Here is a 24,800-nt window from a genome sequence, read left to right as displayed (position 1 = left end):
TTTTTTTATTAATTTTTTTCGACAACCTTCAGTCAACTAAATCGACAAAAGTCGTAATATTTCTATTTTCATATATCAAATCAAATTATTAACGCACGAGCAGAAGTACATGCGTCCCCTGACAAAGTGCGCTTACGTCACCAAGCCGGCTACGGATTTATTTTGACATTTATAACGACCTGAGGTCGAGTCATAAATCGTCAATTATTGTGTTGCTAACGTTACAGAAGTTGTTTGATATACCCGTGTTGCTAACGTTACAGAAGTTGTTTGATATACCCATCCATATTACAAATGTACTTAGTAATTCCATTTTTGTAACAACCTAGATTTTTATAACTTTAAGAAAAGATTCCTTTATTTTGGCAATCATAAATGATCAATTGTTAAAAAAAAATGTTTTAAATGTGCGTGACCGGAAGTGCTGCTCATCTTCCAGGAAGTTTTAATTAGTTAATATGAAATTACTTGTTTATACATTGATAGCAACTTACAGTTTACTCTAACAAAAAAAGTCTTATTGTAGTCATCTTTATTATTTCAATCAAATCTTCAAATGCGAAGCGACTACGCATGGCCGAAAGTGCATTTTACAGTATTTGTTTTTATTTATTCTGTAATAATCATTAATCTCTTTCTCCACGCCACAAATACAGACACAATTGGGAATCCGCCGCAAGTTATCAAAATAAAATGTACATCTTCCTGTTTTGTAATGTTGAAATTTAAATCTTTTCCAGTTTGTAAAAAAAAAAAATAATTTAATTGTTGAGTCTGAACAGGCTACTACAACTAATATTGCTGCCCCACCCCTGGTGTGCATGTGTACAAGCTATACCGTTGGAGTTATGACATCACCGCAGTTTATCTTTGGTGAACATTAGGCAGTAAGCCCACCCAGATACATACAGCATGTGAGATTACAAACGCAACACGGTGAGGATTTCCTGCCATCCATCTGCTGCCAACATCCAGCCTCAGTCTTAGAAAGCATAAAACCGTTGCTCACACTGACAGTCCTGGCGATGTAGTCAGTGAAAACACTGCGGTGATGTTTTTAACTACACTACTGTAATTGTCGGATATCAAGCTGAGCGTTACTTTTACTTGTATTTGTTCCTTTTGGTGTTATAAATGTGTGCACCAGCAATTTGTCAGGTATTTGTGAATTTCATAAAACTATGATGGTGGCTTGCGTTATAAACAATAGCTTTTTGGTCATGTTCTTTGTGTTCTCAAGCAATTTGGTGACTTACCGGCTGTATGAGTTGAGATTACTCAGTAAGGTGTCTTTTTCTGTTATGAAAAAGAGCACTATTGACTTTGTGCGAGTCATTGCTCCCACATTAAAATCATATAGCCAATACGGTTAACGGTGTCAGAGATGTGCACGAGAGTGATTGCACTATATGACATTAAAAAAAAAATAAAAAAATAAAATCAGCGATGCACTGAATCTGCAATAAGTGCACCGCAACATAGTGAAGGATAACTGTACATGGGGGGGGGAAAAAAAAAAGTCTTCATTCACACCATTTACATGACGATGAATGGTGGCCTTTATTTACTCAACTGCAGATGGTAGGAAGGATTTGGGGAAAAAATGTATACCGGTAATATTACAACAAAAGTGGAGATTAACATTAAATAAAATTGATGACTTTTTAGCAGTCGTAGTACGTGATTATTTGCACTCCGTTACATTACAAGACTGCTCATGAGTCACATTCAGTTTATTAGTTTGTTGCTGTCTTTTGTTTTCAGTTCCAGTTGAAAGGGGAGGCGGGGGGGGGGGGGGGTCACTTGTTTGATAGAGGCTGGGAGCTGGGCCTCCTGGCGACCCGCCCCAGCCGGTCCACGGCCACGCTCTCAAAGGCCAGCCTCATCAGCGGGTGCTCCTCCAGCACCTCGTTGAAGCTGTCCACGCTCAGCGAGTAAAGACGACAGTAGGTATCGGCCATCACGCTAGCTGTGCGTCGACCTTGAGTCAGCAGACAGATCTCTGAAAACAAGAGAATTCACGTTAAATCATGGGGAAATGGTGTTTCCACAGAAAAATCCCGTTAAATAACTACCCCCAAAATAGGCCCCGTCGCTTAGTCTGACGTCCTTGCTTCCCCGCGGGGTGACTACGACGGTGCCGTGCTGGATGAAGTACATCTTCCGACCCAGCGTTCCCTCGCGTATGATGAAGTCTCCGGGCTGGAAGACTTCGAAGCGCAGCTTGGTGAGAATCACGGTCACGAAGTGAGGGTCGGTGTTGGCGAAGAGGGGCATGTTGCCCACCAGACCCCGGCAGTTGTAGCTGACGATCTCCTGCCGAGAAGAGCGGTAAAAAATATTAACGTTGAAATGTCACTCTATTGTCACGCTAATTTTATTTTTTAAAGATAATTGTGAATAATTCAGGTTGTGTTTCAAACAACAAACATGAAAAATAAAACGTATATTTAATAAAACATCCTATTTCCCGGTCAGGCGTTTTACGGGTTTCACTCAGTCTCACGTGCCACGTTGACAAATGGAAATAATGGCATATGTCAACTTTGAACAAATTAATTCCTTCATTCATTTAGTCTGTATTAAATATAAATCCAAATTATAAAGAACAGGGGGGAAAAAAACATCACCTGTGGGCCATTACCTAACCTGTCCCAAAATGAAAAATTGCCACTGGGTGCACTACAGTTCAGTTACATACATAGAGAAAATCAAAAGTGAAGGTTTTTATGACGAAAATTATTATTAGGTATTTAAAAAAATAGCCCACCTCTTTTAGCGGATCACTGAGCTCTTCCAGGATGCTGTCCTCATCAAACATCTTGCCCTGGAATCTCTGCTCGTAATAGTCGTGGATCCTCTGCCGGACGTCCGCCGGCAGCTTGTGGAACGACATGTACTGCTCCACTTGCTTATACTGGAGGAAAAGAAACAAGAATCAACCTTAACATGCAGGACAGATGAGCTACGTCTGCCACCATGTGTTGTGTAATCACAACAATGATGGATTTATTCCTCATTTGCGTGGATTACAAAATCATTTGCAATAGCTTTTAGCAAGAGCCGCCATTTGTCCATTAGCTTTAGCCGCGAGCATCACGTTACATAATGTTGCATATGTTTTCTAATAACACTGTTTCACTAATAATTAAGGAGAAGTATACGACACCGTTTCCATAAATGCTGACCCTTAGCATTTGTTTACTCATTGTGATATTAATTAGGGTGGAGGCTTTTATTGGGCCAAATGCATTTTTCAAATTATTTTATTTAATGAAATATATTTCTGATAAATGTTCCCACAAAGAAGTAATAATAACTACACATGTTACGGTCTTTTACAAAAACATCAAATCTAAAATAAATGACTAAAATAAATTACTAGACTTATAAAAAAAATATACCTCTACAAAAGTAATTCTTTTTTTTTTTCTAAACCTGTCTAAACACTTTTTTTGAAGCAAATTATTTAAAAAAAATCTTCCTTTAAAAAAAATTATTCTAAAAATGGGGACCTTTATAGAGATAAAACTTTAATAATTACTTTTAAAGTATATAATTGAACGAATTTAGGATAAAATTTCCCAAAAATAAAATAACTACCTTTAAAGATCATTTTAAAATTCTTCCTTTTACAAAGATAAATGATAAAATGAACAATTATCTTTACAGAGATAAAATAAATAATTCCAAATAATTAAAAATAAACTACCTTTACAAAGATAGTAAATAATCTAAAACTATACAGTATTTTAACAATGACCTTTATAAAGATAATCATTAAGAAAATCAGCCTTTTACAAAGATAGGAATATAATTTCATAGATAAGAAAACAATACAAAATGCCTTATTAACACATAGTAAATAAACGTGCCCCATGCTGCAAATGTCAGCTTTACAGATTCCACGTCGGCTGTGTAGGTGTTGCGGTAAACGAGGCGGCGTCCTTACCTTCTCCTGGTAATGGCGGTGCGAGGCGTCCAAGGACTGCACCAGGTTGGTGGCGTGGCCCAGGAACATGGCGTAGCAGGTAGCGCCCACCACCATGCTGACCATGGTCAGCCACACGTCGCTAATGCCCTCCGGAGGGTGGGCGCCGTAGCCGATGCACAGCATGTGACTCATGGCCATGAACAGGGCGTACGAGTACTGGATGTGCCATGTGGTGTTCTGACCAGGACCAAAGGAACAAGTCAAGAACCATGACAGTAATCATCTCTGAATTTTCCAAGTCCCATTTTGTAACCTACACTGCTAAAAATAACTAATAAAATAAAATATTCATCTATTCAGATACCACAAGATGGCGCCAAGGCCCTGTCTTATAGGAAGCTAGTACAGTCAACCCCTCGCTGATTCATAGGTCGCATATTCGGCAATTCAAGCTTTTTAAACTTTTTTAAAGCTTTTTTTTTTTTTTTTTTTTTTTAATCCGAAAACTACTTGTGATTTTTGCGGGTTTTCTGAAACACCTTAAATGTCACACGATGGCGCCAAAGCCCTCTCTAATAGGAAAGAAGTACAACAATCACCAGCCTATTTGCGGTTCGCTATTGGTGAATTTGCAAATTCAAATTTTTTTAACCGATCCTCCAGCAGTCGCTAAAAAAAAAAAAAACTTCAACATAGTTCCTTGGCACCAATGTACACATTTTCAAATAGGATTAGACAGATTACTGACAAAAACGAGTGTGAACTGACCACCATGTTGTTCTTGGACACCCAGCAGTCTGCGGGGAAGTCCTGCAGCATGGGCACCATGAAGGTCAGGCAGCCGTCCCAGTGGCACAGCAGCAGCATCATGCCGATCAGGTTGACGATGCGCACCACCGCGCTGGCCAGGTCGTACGTCATGTTGAACATCTGTACCAGAGGAAACACAACCTTTTGTTACTGCCGTTTGTTGTCGTTTTACTCTCAGTCAGTCTCCTCTTTAACCATGTACCAAGTTATTGCCTTATGTTGTCTGTCTCTGCTGAAAACTACATTCAATTAAATGTTATTGCGATCCCCTGTCAAACTAACAACCACAACTTAGATAAGTGTTGTTATTGCTTTTGGTTGTCTCATTTCATATTACTGTTGTTGTCCTTAATACTGCTAATACTGTTTGTGACGTGATGATTAATACTGGAAGACTGTACCTCCTCCCACTGGTGGATGTAGCGGATAAGACGGGATAGGCGCAGGAGTCGCAGCAAGCTGAGGATCTTGGTGAAGCGCACAATGCGGAGGGCGCGGGCGGTCCGGTACACGTCGGTCGAGTCCTGCAGCGACTCCAGGTCCACCACCAGGAAGATGTAGTCCACCGGGATGGACGAGATGAAGTCCACCAGGAACCAAGAGCGCAGGTAGTGCAGGCGGATGTACTTGGGGTCCAGCACGATGTGGCTGTCCTCGCCCTGGATGCCCGTGCGGAAGTTGAAGACAAGGTCCATGAGGAAGAGCGTGTCGGACAGCATGTTGAAGGTGATCCACGGGATGGTGTTCTGGTCCTCGAAGAACGTAATGCCCCAGGGCAAGATCACCAGGTTGCTCATCATTAGCAAGAGCATCACCAGGTCCCAGTAGAACCTGAAAGGAACTGACGGGATTACTTAGAAAGCATCTCATTGATCTCCCACGTTGACTGTACAAGTGCCTCAGTCGGTACTACTGTTTTAATTAACGTACGACAACGCTGACAACCACATAATCGGAGTCTACTGGAACACTGAAGTCACTCAAGACTTGAGCTCCACAGAACCCAAGATGATCTTTAAGACGGCGCAGGAAACCTTTTAACCGGTTGGACTCGAGGGGACACTGTCTACGTTCCTTGGTAGGTGCTGCTGTTTTGGTTAGTAAAAGTGGCCAACTCAGCTATTCAACCTCCCTTCGTGAATAATGTCTTTAAATTGATCACAGTTTTAAATAGATGTCGACTTGATGGAGGTGTTTATTGGTGGCGACTAATCGGCACATTGTCAGCAAGCTAACGTGCAAAGACGCTACACCGCTATTTAAGTTTCACAACAGCGCACATGACCCATTTCTTGTGAGGGCGCTCGTGATTGTGGCAACAAGCGGATCCACTCTCATTAACAACGCACCCTTGTGTCACCCAACGCACCGCAACAATGTCACCCCGCTGGCCGAAACGCTCCCAAATGTTTCTGTCAGATGTCCGACAAGTTGCCATCCAGTGTCTTGTGGGGACGGTTTTGGGTTTCCCGCAGATACTTTTTCCATCCGCTGTCAGTCAATCCGACGTCTCGACTTCATTTACGGCTCTTTTCATTAGACGCCAGGGGATGGAAAGTCATTGAGAAAAAGGACGTGACGGAAGTCCGCGTGCACGACGTCCGCCTGTCGGTTAACGAGGACTTGGTCATCTCCTCTCATGTTGCAACAGATTAAGTGGCCACGCCAGAGATCCTGGAGGTTAGTATTCATATTCTGTTCTAACTTCAACACTGTGAGGGGGGCTTTATTAGAAAGAGGTTTGCATTGATTGATTTATGTAAAAAAAAAAAAAAAGTACACAATAATTCGCAGAAACATGCCACCAGAAAGATAAAATAAATGGAAAAGTACAAATATAATTATAAATAAATACATTTAGTTCTGCCTTAATAAACAAAAACTAAAAGGCTTAAAATCTGGATTCACAAGGATAATGAAATGTATAATTCTAAAAATCTATATTAACAAAGAAACTAGTACAAGAGAATAAATTATTTTGCAATCAAATTAATGAATAATCCTAAATAACTATACAAATCTGGGGATAAATTGATACGTTCTGCCCTTTGAATGTAAATAACATTTTAATTCTAGAAATCTTTGTTCACAAAGAAAAATATCTGGACAAAAAAAACCTGCCTTTTACAAAGACGAAAAACTAAATGGCTTTGATTGCATGTACAGTACAAGGATAATACATCCAAATGTGTAAAAAAAAAATGAAAAGAATCAAATCTACCTATACAAAGATCTCTTTTTTAAAATCTGACTATCACAAAGCTAATAAAAACAACAATAACGCAGGAGTAGCTGGGGAGGGAGGGGCCTAAAAATGACAGACGTTTTGGCAGATTGGCGTTTAAGAACCTGGCCTTATGTCTACACAATGTCATTTCCCCCATCGCCCGCCCTTAATTTCCCGTCGATTGACCTCTGTGGACCTCTGTTTTGCAGCCAAATAAAGTCATTGGGACGGATCATCTGACCTCCACCTCCATTTTAAAGGCAAGTTTGCGGCATAAGGAAAACGGTCCTGCAATAATCCCCAGCACAGCTGTCTGCGTATCATTGCATAATAAAGCAAGATTGGAATTATTCTTATCATTTCCCCCCACGTGCGTTGTCCGTCTGCCACTGTCCTGCATGCTGCTTATGCATTGTTTGAATTAGCAGCTATTATTCGTAAGTAAGATGGCAAATAGATTGCAGTGAGCCGTTTTCCATCTTTTGGCAAATCCTTTAAAAAAACAGAGGCAGAAATTATGGAGTAGAATACAATGAGGGTCACCATGAGGCTTCGATAATCCAGATGATCTTGTCCTATATACTGTATCACTAATCAAATCCCTTCATCGCCTTATACCACAGACTGAATCAGCTGCTGTGCCGCTACGCTGGTCTTAAAAAATTAGGATGCGCTGCCTGTCCTTGTCGGGAATATTTTTTGTGGTCACACTAGACCGGTACGTCTGCAATTTAACAACCTGAAGTCCACTAAATTGAACAGAAATGCGCTAAAGGGATGCTTGGGGATTCTTTTTTTTTTTTTTTGTCATCACATACCTAGAAGAAGACATGTCGTTTTTGGACGCACTAGATGGGAATGTCTGCACCTCACATGAAGTCATTCTATGGATGGATGCTGGGACACCCTCGACCTATAGGAAAGTTTTGGGACCATCTTTTGTATTCGCGTGTAAAAGGGATGTAGTCGTAACTTTTGCACACATGAGATGGGTATGGCTTCCACTAATGAGTTGCATGAAGTCAATCTAAGTATGGATGTTTAGACATTCCTGGCCGATGTACTGTAGATGTTTTGGGAAAGTTTTTTTCTGTTTTTTTTTTGTAGTCATATGTGTAGAAGGGAATTTTGACACACGAGAATGGTATTTTCACACTTGAAGTCACGAGAAGTATAAATGTTAGGACACCCTTGACCTACCAGAATCTTTTCATACTTTCAAGGTCTTCACCTCACCTTACTCCAAGTCACTATAACGATGGATGACCTCAATGGATGTTTTTGGTAATATATTTTCATATATTATAGTCGTAACTGTTTTGGACATTGTAGCTCTTTTTAGATACTAGACGGGTATGGGTGCAGCTCACCTGAAGTCACTATAAGGGTGAATGATCCACACTCCAAAGGACTGGACCCTGGCCTGCTCTGCAGCGACGCCTTTGTGGCTGCCGAACATGCGCAGCGAGAACTTGTTGACACCGGGCTGCAGCATGGATCCAAACTGCTTCTGGAAGTACGTGGACTGGTCTAGATCGACTTCCTCGCCGTCGTCGTCGTCACCCCGGTTGAGGTCCAGCAGGCCGGCGGGGTCGGCCGTGTAGTCGTCGTTGTGCGTCTTGACCAACGAGAAGAGCGTCTGGCTCACGTCGCTGCGCTTGTCCGCCTTGGCGGAGGGCGTCCCGGGGCAGCTGGCCTTCTGGGAGCCGCTCCGCCATCGGGAGAAGCGCAGGCTGCTCCAGCTCCGGTAGCGCGGTGTGTCGGCTTTGTGACTGGGACTCTCGTTGATGCCCTTCTGGTCACCCAGGCTCCTGGTGGGGCTGGTCATGTTAAAAGAGCAGGTGTCTACTTACAAGAAGAATGGAGCTGTCATTCTTAACTACTAGGGGGGGGTGGGAAAAAAGCGCTGCAATTGTCTGGGAAGCGGTTTCCTCCACCTCCTGCCTAGACGGATGCAAATTGCCAGGCAGGAACTCATCAAGTAGCCTTCAATAATCGGCTTGTTGCAACACATGCGTCCACTCACCTCCCTCTCTCTCGACCCCCCCCCCCCTCGCTCCCTCCTGCCCTCCCTTCTTCTAACGCAACGGCCCACAGTGGTGATGCGTCTGCAGGTCAAATTGAGGAGACATGCTCATTCGGTGTCAAGCAGGACCCATCGGGTATGAATTACTCACTAGCCGATGGGGGGGGGGGAGAAAGTCAGTCTCTGACCTCAAGACAGACATGGAGTGGAACAACCGCAGTCGTGATGCCCCCAAATTGTTACAATTTATGATAAAAAAAATTTGCACACACTCACGTGCGTTACCTGAAGTCACTTTTGGACACCAACGATCTACAGGGACATTTGGGGGATATGTTTTGTCGTCGCGATGCAGAAGGAATGCAGCAGTCACTTCAGCCGGAGTCACTAAAAGTAGGGGGGTAGGATGTGTCTAACAGATGTAACTTTGTTGCTTTTACACGCAGTAGGCGGCTATGGCGACACCTCAGCTGAAGTCACGATGAGGATGGATGTTTTGCCAATATTTTCTTGTAGAAGGGAGGTCGCGGCCACTTTTAGAGACACTAGACGGGTATGGCTGTGCCTCGTGTGAAATCACTAAGTAAGTGTCGTTGTAGCTTTTGCGCACACTAAACGGGCTTAGTGACAATACGGAGTTTCTGTCCTGTGTGCGCCCTGGTCAGCGGCCAAGCAAAATCAGCGGTACGGCGGATCACCTTGCAAAGCGTCACGTACACCGGTGACACGCGACACACTTGAGATGCACTCCAGTCACAATTACAGCTGCTTGCGTTACCGCCACCGATCACATCGAGAGTGGGTAAACAATAAGAGCAGAGGGAAAGCGCATCTGTACAGCATACTGTACATGGCTATTGCGTAACTGCCGTACATGTAACGCCATTCCAACTGGAGTCAAAACAACTTATTGGGATTCTGTGTGAAAACAGGAAGCACCTGGTTGAACACACTGGCTGCTGTTTTTGATAACAAAAGCGCCAACTCAGCATGTTTTTGGCAGAGGGAGTTTAGCGTGACCTTTTTTGGGGAGGAGGAAGACTCGCTTTTATAAACAGGCCAGGGTGCGCCGTGTTCTTCACCCGCACACTTTGTCCGCAGTCAGCACATTTTTTCGGAAACAGTTGATAAGAAATTGGCTTCCAGGTTGACTTGCATGTAAACGAGAGTTTACAACATTCTGTAAGCGCAATTCTCCCACCCTACTGAAAATATATTTTAAAATACATATATTTTTAAGTATGTCAAGTATTTTTTTAAACTTAAAAAAGCTTGGACTGTTCACGTCAAACAGACAATGTGGTATATTACATTTTTTTATTTTAAATTTGAATTGTTGTATTTATGTATTCACTGTATTTTATGCATTTTTTTATGTTAAAACTATGATTACTTAAAGTTTTTATTTGCATTCATTTATTTATCTCTAAGCAACATGCCAAACTGTTACCAGTCACTGTATTGTAATTTATTACTTTAATTTTATATTACATTTGCTCCATTTTAGTCTATTCATTGAATTTTATATGCATTATTAATATTTGTTCTATTTATTTATTCTGACATCCTAGCAAAGATAAAAAAAAAATAATTCATCCTCTGTAACAGAACAAGTATTTTTTTTCCCCCACAGCAGTATTCATATTAACCAGTAACTAATTCATTAATATTGTGTTGATATTCCCCCCAAATTTTTTAAAGGCATTTTGAGTACTTTTACTGTCTCTGGGAATGGGAATGGAGAACCGTTTCCCAGCGATTCGATTCCCCAGGAATGGTTTGCTTGCTTGCCTGTCGATTCGGCTCATCCATTCTTCTTCTGAACTTTTCCAACATGGTGTCAAGGCAGAAGCGCGCTAAAATGTGGCTGCTTACAACACGCGAGGCTGCTTACAACACAGTCAATAAGAATCGATAAGCAGTACCGATAATGGACTCTTAATCGCTCCGTTTATCAATTCCCATCCCTATAACGTCAACTTTTTGTATATTCAACAGATATTGTTTCCCACTTCCTCAATCTTGCCTCCCTCCCCCACCCCCACCCCTTTGGGGGACAGGCTCACACCCAGCGCCTCCCTCCCACTCGCTCATATAAGCTCCCTGCTTGTGAACTTGTTGCATTTCAGGTCTACGTATTAAGAAAAGGAACTGCTACAATAATAATAATAATAATAATATTAATAATAAATAAATAAAACATTCACTCCAGCCATGAACTGGATTGGACTTCTTCAGGGATTTGGGATTCTTCTGATAGTCTCCAATGCAAATGTTGGAGGTAATATTGATTTTTCATTGTTAAATTACAACGAGTACCTTTAGGATGATCCATTTGGCCTGTTCCTCCAGCAAAGTCCCAAAATGTGGACGTGCCTTTCCCGCCAGCATGGCCCACGGCGCTCAACCAGGCGGCCATTTGTAGCCAAGGTCAGGGTCGCCCAAGGTACCCGGACAGCTTCTTCCCGAGGTCGGGGGCGGGACACTTCAAGCGGCGCGGGAAGGCCATCAACCGTCTGGAGTCCTGGTACGCTCTTTGCTGCGGTCTGGAGGGAGAGGACAGGGACATCGGCGTACTTTGCTGCGCGAGGCAAGCTGTGAGTCGAACGCAACATTTTAAAACATGACATTTGAATAAGGTTTAAGTCAGGGTTTTGCATACTTTTGCAGAAATTTGGTTGTAACCAGTCACCGTACTTTATTGTAATATTTATTTTAATATTTATTGTCATTATTTTTTAGTTTGTTTTTTTGTTCAACTAGTACTTGTTTTAAATTGCCTACACTAATCACAAAGAGCACAGCTGAATTTGACATTCTATAAACCCTTGAATGCACATGCCCAACTGTTCGGTGTTTCAGTAGTTTTCGCACAACATGCTGTTCTCAACAAAGTAGCTGAATGGCAAAATTCACAACAGGTGTTTGATCTCTGAAAATTTCCAAGGACGTCCACTTCTGTGCCTTTCTGTGACTCGTCCAGTGGGTGTGTTTTTTGTCCGTGCTAATTCCCCATCTATATTATTTTTATTTGTGGTCAGTGGAAACAGGCTCTGGGTCAGTTCTGCATTGAGGAGTACGGCACCATGACGGCGCACTACGAGTGCTGCAGGAAGTACGGTGACCAACGCTGGACCTGCTTTGACAGCAACCTGTCAAACCCGGACTATAATGCCACACCGGACTACAATGCGCCCGCAATGCCCTACGAGCCCGGCTTCACCTTTGACCTGAATGCTTGCTAAAGGTACAGAAGGTTTTCGGAATAAATGATGAAAAATCATACCCAAAAAAATGGTTGAATTTTTCCATAGGTGCTCAGAAGACGAGAAGCGCTTTCAGCCAACCGGAGTGTTCGATCCGGCCTGCCGTGCAACTCTAAAACCAAATCAAGAATCAAAGGAACTTTCTCTTTTTTTAAAGCCTCCAAAAATGTAACTCACAAGTTTGCCAATCAGCAATTTTATTTGATTTGTTTTATTTTTTCCAACTCATTCAACGCACACACCAATAAAACCAAACAAACAAACAAAAAAACTATTACGAGAAAAAAGTCATATTTTTGGGATTTAAAAAAAATATATACATTTTACGATCAAAGTTGATTCAAAAATGTTATATTTGAGATTACAGTTGTAATTTTTAAATCAAAAGGTGCGTATTTTAAAGAAACAAATAGTATATTTTCAAGAAATGTCATATCTTTTACATAAAAAGGTGCATATTTTTAAGAAGAAAATCTTGATATTTTCAAGAAACGTCATATTTTTTCGAAAAAAGTTGTCTTTTTAAGTAAATACGACTTTAACCTAGGAAATATAACTTTTTGGGAGAATATATGACTATTCTAGTATACAGTTCATAGCTCGAAAATATATTATATATATATATATATATATATATATATATATATATATATATATAAATATATTTTCCCGACAACTTTAATTTTTAAGTTATACAATTTTTAATCTCGGAAATATACAACTTCTTTCTCGAACATATTACCAATCTATTTTCGTAATGTTATGACTTTAATTTCGAAAATATTCGACTTTGTTCTGATAAGATTCTGACTATCATCAATGTATTTTTTTTCAGTGTGCCACTTGTAGTACTTCCTGCCTCGTATTGTTTATTGCATGAGTATTTCATATTTCATATTTTTCCACTTAATTCTTTTTTAAAATACAGTAGAAGTAAATGTTTGTGTCGCTGCAATCCATACTATGTCCACAAGAGGTCCCTGTTTTCAAGGTAAAAGATGCCTTCGGGACGTGTCTTTTTTAAGGTTGTTTATAGTTTATCCCGAATGAAAATGTGTACTTGAAAATATAATAAACCAACAATTTTCAACTCTGACATACGAGTTTTTATTTTGTTTCTTTTCGAAACGTTGACAGATCATGATATTGAAGCGTATGTGTACGCACACTTCCCTTGTTTCAGCCTTTCATTTTCAAAATAAGATACGTTTGAGCGCTCCCATACCTACGACAGACATGAATCAAAACAAAGATTTATAAAACAATATCGATTTCAGCTTTCATTATGTACATAAGCGCGCAAAATGTGGTGTCTGGGTGTGGTTGGGCCGCTTTCAAAGTGATATTTCTTTCTGAAATGACTTTGGCCGGAACTTATGTTCTCACTCCGTCAGTGGACGACCGCCGACTACTTCCGCGTTTGCTTCCTTGTTTACGAAAGCGCAAAGACATCGGGCGCTTTACGCCGCAAAATATGTCGTTTTGTCAACACTATCTGACCATTTATTTAGTTTCCTTTCCAATTTTAGTTAGTTTTTGGGCTTCGGTGTGTTTATAAAGAAGTTTGAACAAGTCTCGGAATGGCCACGGCCGCAACTCCGGAGGAGCCGCAAGGGCTCCAAAGCCACCCTGGACGTAAGTCTGACGTCATCACGCTGCAAAGCAAATATAACGTCTCTTTCCCTCCCCCCCTTTCTTTCTATTAGCTATGTCACCATAACATTATAAAACGCCAAAGTAAAACAAATCAGAAAATGGTGCCTGTATAAAGTTCCTTAAAGACAAATGGTATATTCAGCTAAAAGTTAACAAGGTGTGTCTCCATGTTTGGGCCTCAGCCCAGCTGCACTCCTCCGCAGTATTATTTCACTTTTAAACAACTGCCATCGCCAAAATGTGTGGTTTTTTTTTTGTTTTTTTTTAAACAAATATCTTTACACTGTCTTCCCATTTGTCTCCAGATTCCACTGAGGCGGGGAAAGAGGTAAGTAGAGGTGCAACAACAAATCGATGATCACATTAATCGACAACTAGTTCGATGAATCGTTTAGAGACATTAACTTAAAATTGTCCAAATCCTTAAAAAATAAATTCAGGCTTTCAACATTAAATATTCTCAAATCTCTGTAATCCGTGATGTAAACAGACTGATTATCTTTGTATCTAATCAAAATAAGACATTTTCTAACATCTGTTTCAACTTTAGAAAATAATGATCCACATTTTTGCCCATTTTCTGACATATTACGGACCAAACCAGGAACTGAATCTTCATCAATTTTTTGTGCATTGTCTGCGCTGCCAATTTGGAATAATCTCCTGGTTTTTAATTAAAGGGATGGAAACAATGTTTGTTTTTTTTTTTTTTTTAAATCTTGATTCATCGATAAATCGAAAAAATAACATAATAATCGATTATCAAAATAATTAAGACTTTTGGGGGTTGAGGGCTTTTATAACAGTGCAACTGCAATAAATTAACATGCAGACTATTTTTTTTGGTAAATACATTTCCCTTTAAAAGTATTGGATTGGTGAGGCTAAATCCTTCACAATTGCTTGTTTTTCCACTCATAGACAGTCCTTTGTTTTTCATGTTGGCTAAACGTCTACCGGGAGTATAAATGTAGTTTTCACAGGCCGAACCCTAATGTTTATTTTTTGGGGAATAATCAATGTAACGGGTCACAAAGAGAGGCCAATTCCTTGACAATTTTTTTGGCTGCCGACTCACAATTGCGTTTGCAGTCCACGGTGAAAACAAAGCAGTTGACCTCACTGTTCCAAAAATTTTGGACGGGAGCGAATAATGCTTTTGTCCTTATCGCTAGATTCCAGGCATTGGCCCAGCTCCGGTTGTGAAGAAAACCATTGGCCACCGTGGAGTGGATCAGACCGGGGAGACAGTCTACAAAAAGGTGAGATGAGTGGTCAATAACAGATTGCTTCGTGTTTGGGACCCCTGAACTCCATCCATTTTCTACTGGCATACTCACGCTCACGTCTCTCGTTGACCTTCCAGACGCCCTCGTGGGCTCTGCAAGGTGCCATCCAGTTGGGAATCACGCACACGGTGTGCAGCTTGGCTCAGAAGTCCGAGCGGGACGTGCTGCTGCAGGACTTCGAAGAGGTGGAGAGCATCTACTTCCCCGGGTGGGTGGCCTGAATCCATAACAATTAAAGCGAAGACATTGGGCAGGCTAATGCGCTTTGTGTCTTTTACAAACTGTCAGTAAAGCGGAGGTCACATGATTTGACTCGAGGTGGACTAAAGTCAACAATTTTAGGACCTGGGACTTGCTTGGCTAAAATTTACCAAGACTTTTTTTTTTTCTTTTCTGCAGTATTTCCATGCAGTGAAAAAAAAAACAGCAACAAAACAATACAAACACTGAGTGAAGTCGACGTCGCCTGTGTATTTCTTTAGAAAAAGTAACTTTTCTTCCAGATTTTACTGTTGTTTTGCTTCTTTTTTTTGCCCTCAAGTTGCTTTTTAAGCCTTTGGTCGAGGCTCATTTAAAGAACAAAAAAAACGAAAGTGTGACTGACTATCACTTGATGACGACTTGATTTGCGACTTGCTTCCTCTTGTGCAGTGAAGGCAGCAGCCACACGCCGGCGCACCACTACGGAGACTTCAGGTTCAAGACGTATGCGCCCATTGCGTTCCGCTACTTCAGGGAAATGTTTTCCATCCAGCCTGATGACTACATGGTATGTTTGATTTTTATTTTCCTTTTTTTACATTAATTTTAATGCCATTTTCAGCTCACAGTGTGTTCTCCCAGTGTTCTCTGTGTAGCGAGGACCTGATCGAGCTGTCCAACCCGGGAGCCAGTGGCTCTCTCTTCTACCTCTCCAACGACGACCAGTTCATCATGAAGACGTTGCAGCGCAAGGAGGCCGAGTTCCTGCAGAAGCTCCTTCCTGGATACTTCATGGTAAGCCCCCCCAGCACACATTGCTGTACTTTTCCCTCAGCCTCATCTCGAATAAATGTGATGTCCTTAACAAGAAGTAAACATAGCAGACCCTCGTCCTCCTTCACTTGAGAGATTTCAAAAGTTGTCCTCCTACTTCCATCTGTCCCCATCTTTCTGACATTCTCCCCATCCTCCAGAACCTGAACCAGAACAAGCGGACCCTGCTACCCAAATTTTACGGTCTCTACTGCATCCAGAGAAACGGCACCAACATCCGCATCGTCGTCATGAACAACCTGCTGCCCTCCTCGGTCCAGCTGCACCTCAAGTTCGACCTGAAGGGCTCCACGTACCACCGCCGGGCCTCCTCCAAGGAACGGGCCAAGGCGTTGCCCACCTATAAGGACCTGGACCTCCTGCAGGACATGCCGGACGGGATGCTGCTGGACGCCGATATGTACAACGCCTTCTGCAAGACAGTGCAGCGGGACTGTCTGGTGAGTTCAACACAGCGGTGGAGGTACAAAGAAAGTGGAAAATTAACAGGAGACTTTCATGGGAAGTTAGGCTGGGGAATTGAGGAGAACTTAATGGACAAGTATAATATAAATATACGAGGGCATTACAGTATGCGGGTGCTAGAAGAGCACAAAGCATGGAAATCTATCAAGCAACGCATTCAAAAAGCCCCTTTCTAGCTTTTCTTTTTTTGTGACTTATTTTTCTGAACGGCAACATAACACACATTTCCTTTCATATGCTGTACTGTATATTTGTCTGTTTTACAGCTGTGCATATTTGTTATCTTGTTAAACAAGGATCGAATGCAGCAGTTGACAGCCAATTAATGCTGGTTACAGTGACAGTTTTCTATTTTTGTTTTTCAGGTGCTACAGAGTTTTAAGATCATGGACTACAGCCTCCTGCTCGGGATTCACATGGTAGATCGGGCCGGCGGAGAGACGGCGCAGACGGAGCCGGCAGCGGAGAGGAGGAAGCCTCAGAACCAGAAGGTCCTGTACAACACGCCCATGGAGGCCATCCAGGCCGAAGCCATGGACCCCGGCTCGCCGGGAAGCCGCGACCCGTGAGTGTCAAGTCACGACACGTCACGTCAAGCATTCACACAAAGCCACAGTTCCCGTGAGAACATTTCTCAGTAATATTTTATGGAGACATTTTTATACACATAACTTTCCTTATTTCTCAGCCGATTCAAAGCATTCCAACTTTGAACGGTTTAGCTCATTCAGGACAATTCCCACTTTATCAAGAATTCCACTTTATCCATGACTTCATTCTTAAAATGTATTAATCCTTCCACAGTTCTCATTCAATTGAAACCATACAGGACATCCTGTGAACTATTTTTTACATTCTAAAAATTCCCACTTTGTCCACAATTTCCAGTTTTCCATGTAAACATTCCTCAATTTAACCCTAATTCTTCCACATTTATTAAACCATTCTAAATAAATAAAAAAAATCCCTACATTTTTCTAGAATTCCACATTTTTTTCTCATGATAAAATCATGGAATCATTTTGATTTAAAATGTTTTTAAAAAAAAAGTCCTACTTTTTGAAGAATTCCACATTTCCCTTGTGAAAATTCCCAAATTACTGGAAAAACTTAAATTGACCTCAGCTCACCTTTAATTTCTTTAACGTTTAATCCCTTTCCAATTCATATTTTAATACTATTTGATTTATCAGCACGGGAGGGATTCCGGCACGAAACTGCAAAGGCCAGAGACTGCTGGTGTACATTGGCATCATTGACATTCTGCAGTCTTACAGGTGAGCAGTTGTTTCTCAACGTTGTGCTTTAAAATTCTTAAAAAAGAAATGCATAAAAAAATGCTAGGATAAGTTTACACATCTCGCAGATTTGTCAAGATGCTGGAGCACACGTGGAAATCTCTGGTTCAAGACGGGGTACGTTGGACCGGCAAAGTCCTTAAAAACGATTCGTCAAACGATTGAACGCACGCGTTGAGTGATTGTCTCACTTTCAGGATGCGGTGTCAGTGCACAGACCGGATTTCTACGCCGACCGATTCCAGAAGTTCATGTGCAACACGGTCTTCAAGAGGGTCCAATGTAGGGATATTCTGTACATATCTGTGTATTTACTCAACTGCAGATAGGGAGACATCCTTTCTTTATCTCATCTTTATCTCCACATAACGTAAGATCTTCTTTACCACTGCGCAGGGAACTTGTTACCATGCATTTAAGACTCCATTGGAGGATGTTTACATACCTCAGTAGGTGCTGCTGTTTTGGTTAACAGGAGAGTTCAACTGGGCTTAGCAGTGAACTCTGTCATGTCCGTGTGTGAACGAAATGAAGTGAGGAAATTACTTTTTGTTTTTAGGTAAAGGGGAATTGTCTATTTAAAAGGCGTTTATCGCTGTTACTTCACTACTACTTTTAAATAATCCGATTTACATCCTGTATTTTAGTGAAGACGTCACCATCCAAGAGGCGCCACAGTACTATGAGGAAGACCGACAGTGCCGCAGCACAGCAGGCGGAACAGAGCAGCAACCAGAATCAGAACCAGCAGCCCGTTGTAAAGGATGAGAAGAGCTCAGACAGCAAAGAAGACGCGGCGCAAGACAATGGTAAAAACTGGAAATGTGAGGATGGTTGTGCGCGCCGTTGCATTCAGCGCTTCCGGCATGTTCCAGCATGTCATAGTGTTGGAATGTTTTATCCACGCCTATTAGCCGAATTGGATCGCAGTGATTCTCAAAGCGTGGTAAGCGGGCTCCCTCTAGTGGTGGGAGGAGAATAATTGAATTTAATGTTCAAACAGTTGCATAACAGTGGCTTAAACTGAGTACATTTCTTGAGTTCTGTTGTATATCACTTTAAACTGTTTTGAAACATTTAATTAGGAAGAGTCCTGAACATTTATGTGCGCCATTTTAAATTAATCATTAAGTGCAGTTGTCATTTTCCAACAATACAATATGAAATACACATTTTAGGACTCAAACCTCTGCCTTGTTTTTGATGAACACATAGGCCTACTATGCTACTATATATTAATGTTCATGATGGTGGTAAATGTTCTTATTTCTTTGTTGGACAGGGGTAAAGGAAGCACCTAAATCCAATGAGGCAAATGGAAAGACCTGATGACAACTCTCAACTGAAACTTAGCCAAAAACAAGGTGTTTTTGTTTTTCTTTGGGTACCATTTTTACCTCCCGTTTGATTGCCTTTGGAGTTATGATGTCATATTGTTACTCATCTCAGTGGAATGTTTTGACATGCAACCAAAGATGTTTCTCACCTTCAATTTAGCGTTATTCAGCGTAAATTAAGGACTTTTGGAGGTGAAAAGCCACCATGTTCAATGGATGGACCAAACCACCAGAATTGAGTGCCAAGACACAATCAAAGCCATAACAAAATGACCTGTACATTGAAAATAATGTATGCTGTCTAATTTCTATTGTATTATTGGTTTCAGTCTGTGTTTACAATTTTGATACTCCGGCGATGTTACACCATATACTGTACAAACAGTAACAATGAGGGTGAGTTATTTATGAGTGTTTTACACTACAATGTTTGATTTACAGGTTCTGGAAAGGGTGCAATAATTGTGATTTGGGGCAGATTGCTATTTTATCCTTAAGGAATGTGCCTTTTGGACCAAAATCCTGTGTATTTATTAGTCTATTACTGTATGCCATTTTTGCTGTCTGTTGAATTTTCATCATACTTTTGTAAATAAAATTTACTTTTATGATACGGCTTGATCTTTTTAAAAGTTGTCATAAAAGATTAGATCTTAATTTAATAATATTGTAATTTATATTTGATTTCTTCCCGCTCCATTATGAAGTCCCCCCCCCCCCAAAATCTTTATATATCCACATATGACGAATTTTCAGTTTGCTTAGACCAGTGACGTCTCAAATAGAAATCTCCTCCTCCTATCATAGAAAAGCTGGTAGAGATCGCGACAAATCAGGGGACGAATTCTTTTAGCTTGTGTTTATACCGGTGACAAAGCAATAGAAAGCTCATCCACCAATCACAGACAAGATGGTAAAAACCACAGCCAATCAACCACCGCCAATCACTCGCGGCCATGCTCAGTTGTCGTCCAATGGGCTATAAGCTTGTAAAACCGCCGTTTCAACCAGAAGTTTCCAAAATGGTGATCGAAAGTACTATGGTCTGGTAAGGAGCACATTATTGTTATTTCAACGTGGTTTTCCTCTTTAAACGGATTATGAAATAAACTGATATTAAAGGGGTTAGTTAAAAACAAGCGGTGTTGAATTCGGTGTTCGTATCCGCGTCGAACGGTTTAGAAAATGTCACTCGACGCTTTGACGTCTAGTACAGCTGAGTCATTTCGGTAATGCTAGTTGTAGTACCTTACATTATACTCATACTTGCACATTCGTACGTATTCTACATTTTGGAGCCTTTAATATGAATCGTAACCTATTGTCACTGTCAACAAAAATATTTTAAAAAATGTTTAACCTCTTGCTAGCCTGAGAAAGTACGAAGGGGTCCAACTTGAAAAGAATACCACCGTAGTAATAGTCTTTATGCTTTTAATATGAATAAATGTAAGGTTTAGTCCGTACTAACTACAAGAATAAAGGATTACATTTTCGAAGTGTAGTAATTTTACGTCAATAAAGTCGTAATCTTATGCGAGTAAATATTTCTTTTGTGATTTAAAGGTGTAATTTTATGAAAACGGTGTATTTACATACACTATATATTAATCTTGGAAATATGATTTATCTAAAAAAATAAAAACATTCTAAAATATAAAAATTTATCCTCATAAAACTAATCTCAAAAATGTTTTTTTTTTCTTCTCCAATGTTTCTCTCCGAAATAGACAACTTGTTTCTCAGAAATATCTAATAATATTTATAATATTCTCTTTTTCAAGAGACCACGGTCATAAAAACAAAATAAAAATGAAGCGGTCTGGAGGGATGAAATAGAACATACATTTTTACACGCTCTTTGTCGTATAAAGCGCTTATAGATGAAAGAGAAGGTCTGGGCTCTCATCTCACTAGTAAATCATAGATGTTGCAAGAACTCCTGTTTGCTACAAGCCATGTTCAAAGTAAACAAGCAAATATTTAAATTTATTTTGGGTAAATTATGACTCATCTAAAAATTATCTATTTTTCTCAGAATATTATGAGTTCAATCTTAATGCATTTTTTACAATCTCAAATACACATATTTTGAAAATAACTTGCCATACTAATGTTTCTTTTTGTCACCAGCGTGGACAACAGCGAGTACATGCGAAATGGCGATTTTCTACCGACGAGGCTCCAAGCTCAGCAAGACGCCGTCAACATCGTGTGTCACTCCAAAACACGAAGCAACCCCGAGAACAACGTGGGCCTCATCACCATGGCCAAGTAAGAGCCCCTTTTGGGGTATACATATGGAGTGGATATAAAAAGTGTACATTTCATTGAAATAGTGCACATTAATGGTGGATTATCATAATTATTTTTTTAATGCTCTATCTTGGTCTCACTTTTTATATCACAAAAACCTGACCTTTGAACAGGGGTGTCTAGACTTTATATATCCACTGTACGCTCTTTATAGGATGATTAATTATTTGTCCTAGTAACTGTGAGGTGCTGACCACGCTGACGCCTGATTCTGGACGCATCCTGTCCAAGCTTCATGCGGTCCAGCCCAGAGGGAACATCTGCTTCTGCACAGGCATTCGAGTGGCTCATGTGTGTCTCCGGCTAAAAATGAATACAACTCTGTGTGTGTGCACCAGAACTAAACTGAGTGTGTGTTTGTGTTCCTGTGTAGCTGGCTCTAAAGCATCGCCAAGGTAAAAACCACAAGATGAGGATCATCGCCTTTGTGGGGAGTCCCGTGGAGGATAACGAAAAAGAAGTGAGTTCTGGTTTAGACTAGTGTCTGGCTTTTTTGTTTGTTTGTTTTTCTTTTCTAAACAACAACTGACTCTAAATTGTCTTTTTCTTTGTGTGGTACAGCTTGTCAAAATGGCAAAGCGCTTGAAAAAGGAGAAGGTGAATGTGGATATTATCAACTTTGGAGAAGAGGTGAGGAGAATTTTACTGCACAGAAATTGTTTTCAAAACAAAATTGCAGTATGTCAAATCCTACACAATTATATTCTAATTGGATAATGTGATAATATACCAGTATTTAAATATATACTAGCGTGATTTACATTAATTTGAATTATTTTGGGAAAAATATGACCTACACTCATTTCACTAACATTAAAATGCATTGTACATGTAAAGGCCTCTAATTTAGGTTAATAACCTTACCGCTCATTTACAAAAATATGGGTATGGTGAGTATGGGTCAGAATTAATTGGGACCATATTTAAACACCAATGAGATGTCATTACTTGAGAGCGGGAGATGTGGAGCATTTGGTGATGACATCACAACACCACCCAGGCCAATTAAGTGAGGCACGGCATCCATTGGAGACAAGGGCGTCATTTGAAGAAATGGCTTTTCTTAAGGTACATTATCGTACGGCTTCAGGAGTTGAACACGGAGAAGCTGACTGCCTTCATCAACACGCTGAACGGCAAGGAGGGCGCGGGCTCTCACCTGGTCACAGTGCCCCCGGGACCCAGCCTGGCCGACGCCCTGCTCTCCTCGCCCATTCTGGCCGGCGAGGGCGGCTCCATGATGGGCCTCGGCGCCAGCGACTTTGAGTTCGGCGTCGACCCCAGCGCCGACCCGGAGCTCGCCCTTGTAAGCCAACACAACACGACGTCAGTACTTGGAGAGAGATGTGGAACATTTACTTTAAAAATTTTTTTTTATAAAAATTTATACATTATTGATATACAATTATATTGTGATATTTTAATTGTTTTTAATTTCCAGTGACCCAATTAACCAGTTATTTAATAAGAAACATTGAAATTGTCGAATTGTTAATTTTACTTCGATTTTATTTTCATTCTATTTACAATAAACAATTGCTTAACAAAAAAAGTTAAGTATATGTAAAAAAATTTACCAATTAGTTTTGACTTATTTACAATAAATTAAATTTAATATTTTCAAATGCTTTTGTAAAACTACTTCCTTAATTGATTTACTGTTAATAAAAATACTAAAATGTTTTGTTTGAAATGTGCAAGTTTATTTACAATAAATAAAGTATTTGATAAAATTAACTGTAGGAAATGTTTCACTAATTACATCAACCATTTACTATTTTGACTAGATTTGTAAAAACAATTGTTTACATAAAACTTTTTTCAAAAAGGAATAAATGTATGCATAAAATTGTCTATTTTACTCGTATATTTTTATTTTAGTATTTCCAATAAATCAACTATAATTTCATGATAAAATGTAAATTAAAAAAATGACTAACCACATTTTAATTAACCAGTGTTTAGTGGGAAAAGGGGCTAAATGAATGCAACACACTTTGAGTTCCTCCCTTGCATTCCAGTGATGACATCCCGATCATGTTTGTAGGCCTTGCGCGTGTCCATGGAGGAGCAGCGTCAGAGGCAGGAGGACGAGGCCCGCAGAGCCACGGCCGCGTCAGTGGCCGAGGGCAGTGTGCCCATGCCCGCGGTGGATGGTACGGCCCATACCGCCTAACAGAGCAACCGAACACATCAAATAAATTCCCCCCCCCCCTTCAGAATCAGAGGAGGCTTTGCTGAAGATGTCCGTGTCGCAGCCTGAGCCGGGCGCCGCCGTGATACCCGACTTCAGCAGCATGACTGAGGAGGAGCAGATCGCATACGCCATGCAGATGTCCCTCGCCGGAGGAGGTCAGCTCCACGTCAACCACACTCAACTGCAGAGGGAGGGAAGCATCTCATTCGGGGACCTCAATAACCTTTTTCCCTGTCTTGTCGCGTACCAGAGTATAGTGATATGGACACAAGTGTTCCAATGGATGCTACAGACTCTGTTAAGGTAAGCAAAGCTGTGTTGTTTAGTGTCTTTCTCACTCAAGACGAGTACATTATTTAATTGTAAGCCCATAACGAGGCGCTCATCGCTTTTGCCTACTCACCCGAGGAGGAAGACGACTACGACGTGATGCAAGACCCAGAGTTCCTGCAGAGCGTGCTGGAGAACCTGCCGGGCGTGGACCCCAACAACGAAGCCATCCGCAACGCCATGGGTTCCCTGGCTTCGCAGACGGGCAGCAAGCCCGACAGCAAAAAAGACGACGAGAAGAAGAAATGAGGGCCAACAAATGTTTAGCTGTGAAATGATGATCATGAACCACATAGTAATGTCATTTACCAACCTTTTCAGACTCTTAAAAGCACCCCAATAAACAACCATCCATTCATTTTCTATAGCATGTGTCCTTATTAGGGTTGCGGGTGAGCTGAATCCTATTCCGGCTGACTTTGGGCGGGGCGGAGTACACCTTGGACCGGTCGCCAGCCAATCGCAGGGCACTACATTTGGAATGTAGGAGGAAGCCCGAGTACCTTGAGAAAACCCATATATGCACATGCTAACCACTAGATCATGCTACCAATACAATTAGTAATTCATTTTTAATTTAAGAATTTTTAAACATTTATTTAAAAGAAATACTG

General features: G+C 40.8%; 4 protein-coding genes across 6 annotated transcripts; 3 read left to right on the top strand and 1 right to left on the bottom strand.

Annotated features, from left to right (window-relative positions):
* Nucleotides 1-1,547: 1,547 nt before the first annotated feature.
* On the bottom strand, nucleotides 1,548-9,007 carry LOC133395907 (potassium/sodium hyperpolarization-activated cyclic nucleotide-gated channel 2-like). The gene is made up of 7 exons (XM_061665205.1): nucleotides 8,342-9,007; nucleotides 5,146-5,575; nucleotides 4,703-4,864; nucleotides 3,953-4,171; nucleotides 2,771-2,917; nucleotides 2,076-2,316; nucleotides 1,548-2,002 (listed from the first exon to the last, which is right to left on the bottom strand). Exons 1-7 carry the CDS (start codon nucleotides 8,797-8,799, stop codon nucleotides 1,800-1,802), a joined length of 1,860 nt encoding a protein of 619 aa, XP_061521189.1. The 5' UTR covers nucleotides 8,800-9,007; the 3' UTR covers nucleotides 1,548-1,799.
* A 2,084-nt stretch (nucleotides 9,008-11,091) lies between these two features.
* LOC133395686 (extracellular matrix protein 1-like) lies at nucleotides 11,092-13,359 on the top strand. The gene is made up of 4 exons (XM_061664803.1): nucleotides 11,092-11,278; nucleotides 11,350-11,594; nucleotides 12,039-12,244; nucleotides 12,312-13,359. Exons 1-3 carry the CDS (start codon nucleotides 11,212-11,214, stop codon nucleotides 12,240-12,242), a joined length of 516 nt encoding a protein of 171 aa, XP_061520787.1. The 5' UTR covers nucleotides 11,092-11,211; the 3' UTR covers nucleotides 12,243-12,244; nucleotides 12,312-13,359.
* Nucleotides 13,360-13,662: 303 nt separating this feature from the next.
* Nucleotides 13,663-19,956, top strand: LOC133395751 (phosphatidylinositol 4-phosphate 5-kinase type-1 alpha-like). Of its 2 annotated transcripts, none has more exons than XM_061664908.1 (13): nucleotides 13,663-13,898; nucleotides 14,225-14,247; nucleotides 15,095-15,181; nucleotides 15,286-15,416; nucleotides 15,860-15,977; nucleotides 16,052-16,204; nucleotides 16,384-16,683; nucleotides 17,074-17,273; nucleotides 17,902-17,985; nucleotides 18,075-18,123; nucleotides 18,204-18,288; nucleotides 18,654-18,815; nucleotides 19,289-19,956. In XM_061664908.1, the coding sequence occupies exons 1-13, from the start codon at nucleotides 13,844-13,846 to the stop codon at nucleotides 19,333-19,335; spliced, it is 1,494 nt and encodes a 497-aa protein (XP_061520892.1). In that variant the 5' UTR covers nucleotides 13,663-13,843; the 3' UTR covers nucleotides 19,336-19,956. The 2 variants fall into 2 exon arrangements, with proteins under 2 accessions (XP_061520892.1, XP_061520893.1); XM_061664909.1 differs by having other exon boundaries at nucleotides 18,059-18,123.
* A 385-nt stretch (nucleotides 19,957-20,341) lies between these two features.
* Nucleotides 20,342-24,537, top strand: LOC133395753 (26S proteasome non-ATPase regulatory subunit 4-like). 2 transcript variants are annotated; one of them, XM_061664911.1, is made up of 10 exons: nucleotides 20,342-20,391; nucleotides 21,477-21,617; nucleotides 21,836-21,950; nucleotides 22,033-22,119; nucleotides 22,221-22,289; nucleotides 22,750-22,965; nucleotides 23,707-23,815; nucleotides 23,880-24,011; nucleotides 24,107-24,159; nucleotides 24,268-24,537. In XM_061664911.1, exons 1-10 carry the CDS (start codon nucleotides 20,366-20,368, stop codon nucleotides 24,433-24,435), a joined length of 1,116 nt encoding a protein of 371 aa, XP_061520895.1. In that variant the 5' UTR covers nucleotides 20,342-20,365; the 3' UTR covers nucleotides 24,436-24,537. The 2 variants fall into 2 exon arrangements, with proteins under 2 accessions (XP_061520895.1, XP_061520894.1); XM_061664910.1 differs by having other exon boundaries at nucleotides 24,265-24,537.
* Nucleotides 24,538-24,800: the final 263 nt, after the last annotated feature.

Source organism: Phycodurus eques, chromosome 20, assembly GCF_024500275.1.
Source record: "Phycodurus eques isolate BA_2022a chromosome 20, UOR_Pequ_1.1, whole genome shotgun sequence".
Classification (NCBI taxonomy): domain Eukaryota; kingdom Metazoa; phylum Chordata; class Actinopteri; order Syngnathiformes; family Syngnathidae; genus Phycodurus; species Phycodurus eques.
This window is presented reverse-complemented; position numbering and strand designations above follow the sequence as displayed.

Coding starts and splice junctions, on each gene's coding strand:
- LOC133395907 (XM_061665205.1), bottom strand. CDS start 8,799: ATGACCAGCCCCACCAGGAGCCTGGGTGACCAGAAGGGCATCAACGAG. Junction 5,576..8,341: donor CACCCTTATAGTGACTTCAG/GTGAGCTGCACC, acceptor AGTTCCTTTCAG/GTTCTACTGGGACCTGGTGA. Junction 2,003..2,075: donor CGACGGGGCCTATTTTGGGG/GTAGTTATTTAA, acceptor TCTTGTTTTCAG/AGATCTGTCTGCTGACTCAA.
- LOC133395686 (XM_061664803.1), top strand. CDS start 11,212: ATGAACTGGATTGGACTTCTTCAGGGATTTGGGATTCTTCTGATAGTC. Junction 11,279..11,349: donor CTCCAATGCAAATGTTGGAG/GTAATATTGATT, acceptor CTGTTCCTCCAG/CAAAGTCCCAAAATGTGGAC. Junction 11,595..12,038: donor TTTGCTGCGCGAGGCAAGCT/GTGAGTCGAACG, acceptor ATTTGTGGTCAG/TGGAAACAGGCTCTGGGTCA.
- LOC133395751 (XM_061664908.1), top strand. CDS start 13,844: ATGGCCACGGCCGCAACTCCGGAGGAGCCGCAAGGGCTCCAAAGCCAC. Junction 13,899..14,224: donor GCTCCAAAGCCACCCTGGAC/GTAAGTCTGACG, acceptor ATTTGTCTCCAG/ATTCCACTGAGGCGGGGAAA. Junction 18,289..18,653: donor GGTCTTCAAGAGGGTCCAAT/GTAGGGATATTC, acceptor CCTGTATTTTAG/TGAAGACGTCACCATCCAAG.
- LOC133395753 (XM_061664910.1), top strand. CDS start 20,366: ATGGTGATCGAAAGTACTATGGTCTG. Junction 20,392..21,476: donor ATCGAAAGTACTATGGTCTG/GTAAGGAGCACA, acceptor TTTTGTCACCAG/CGTGGACAACAGCGAGTACA. Junction 22,290..22,749: donor TTATCAACTTTGGAGAAGAG/GTGAGGAGAATT, acceptor GTACGGCTTCAG/GAGTTGAACACGGAGAAGCT.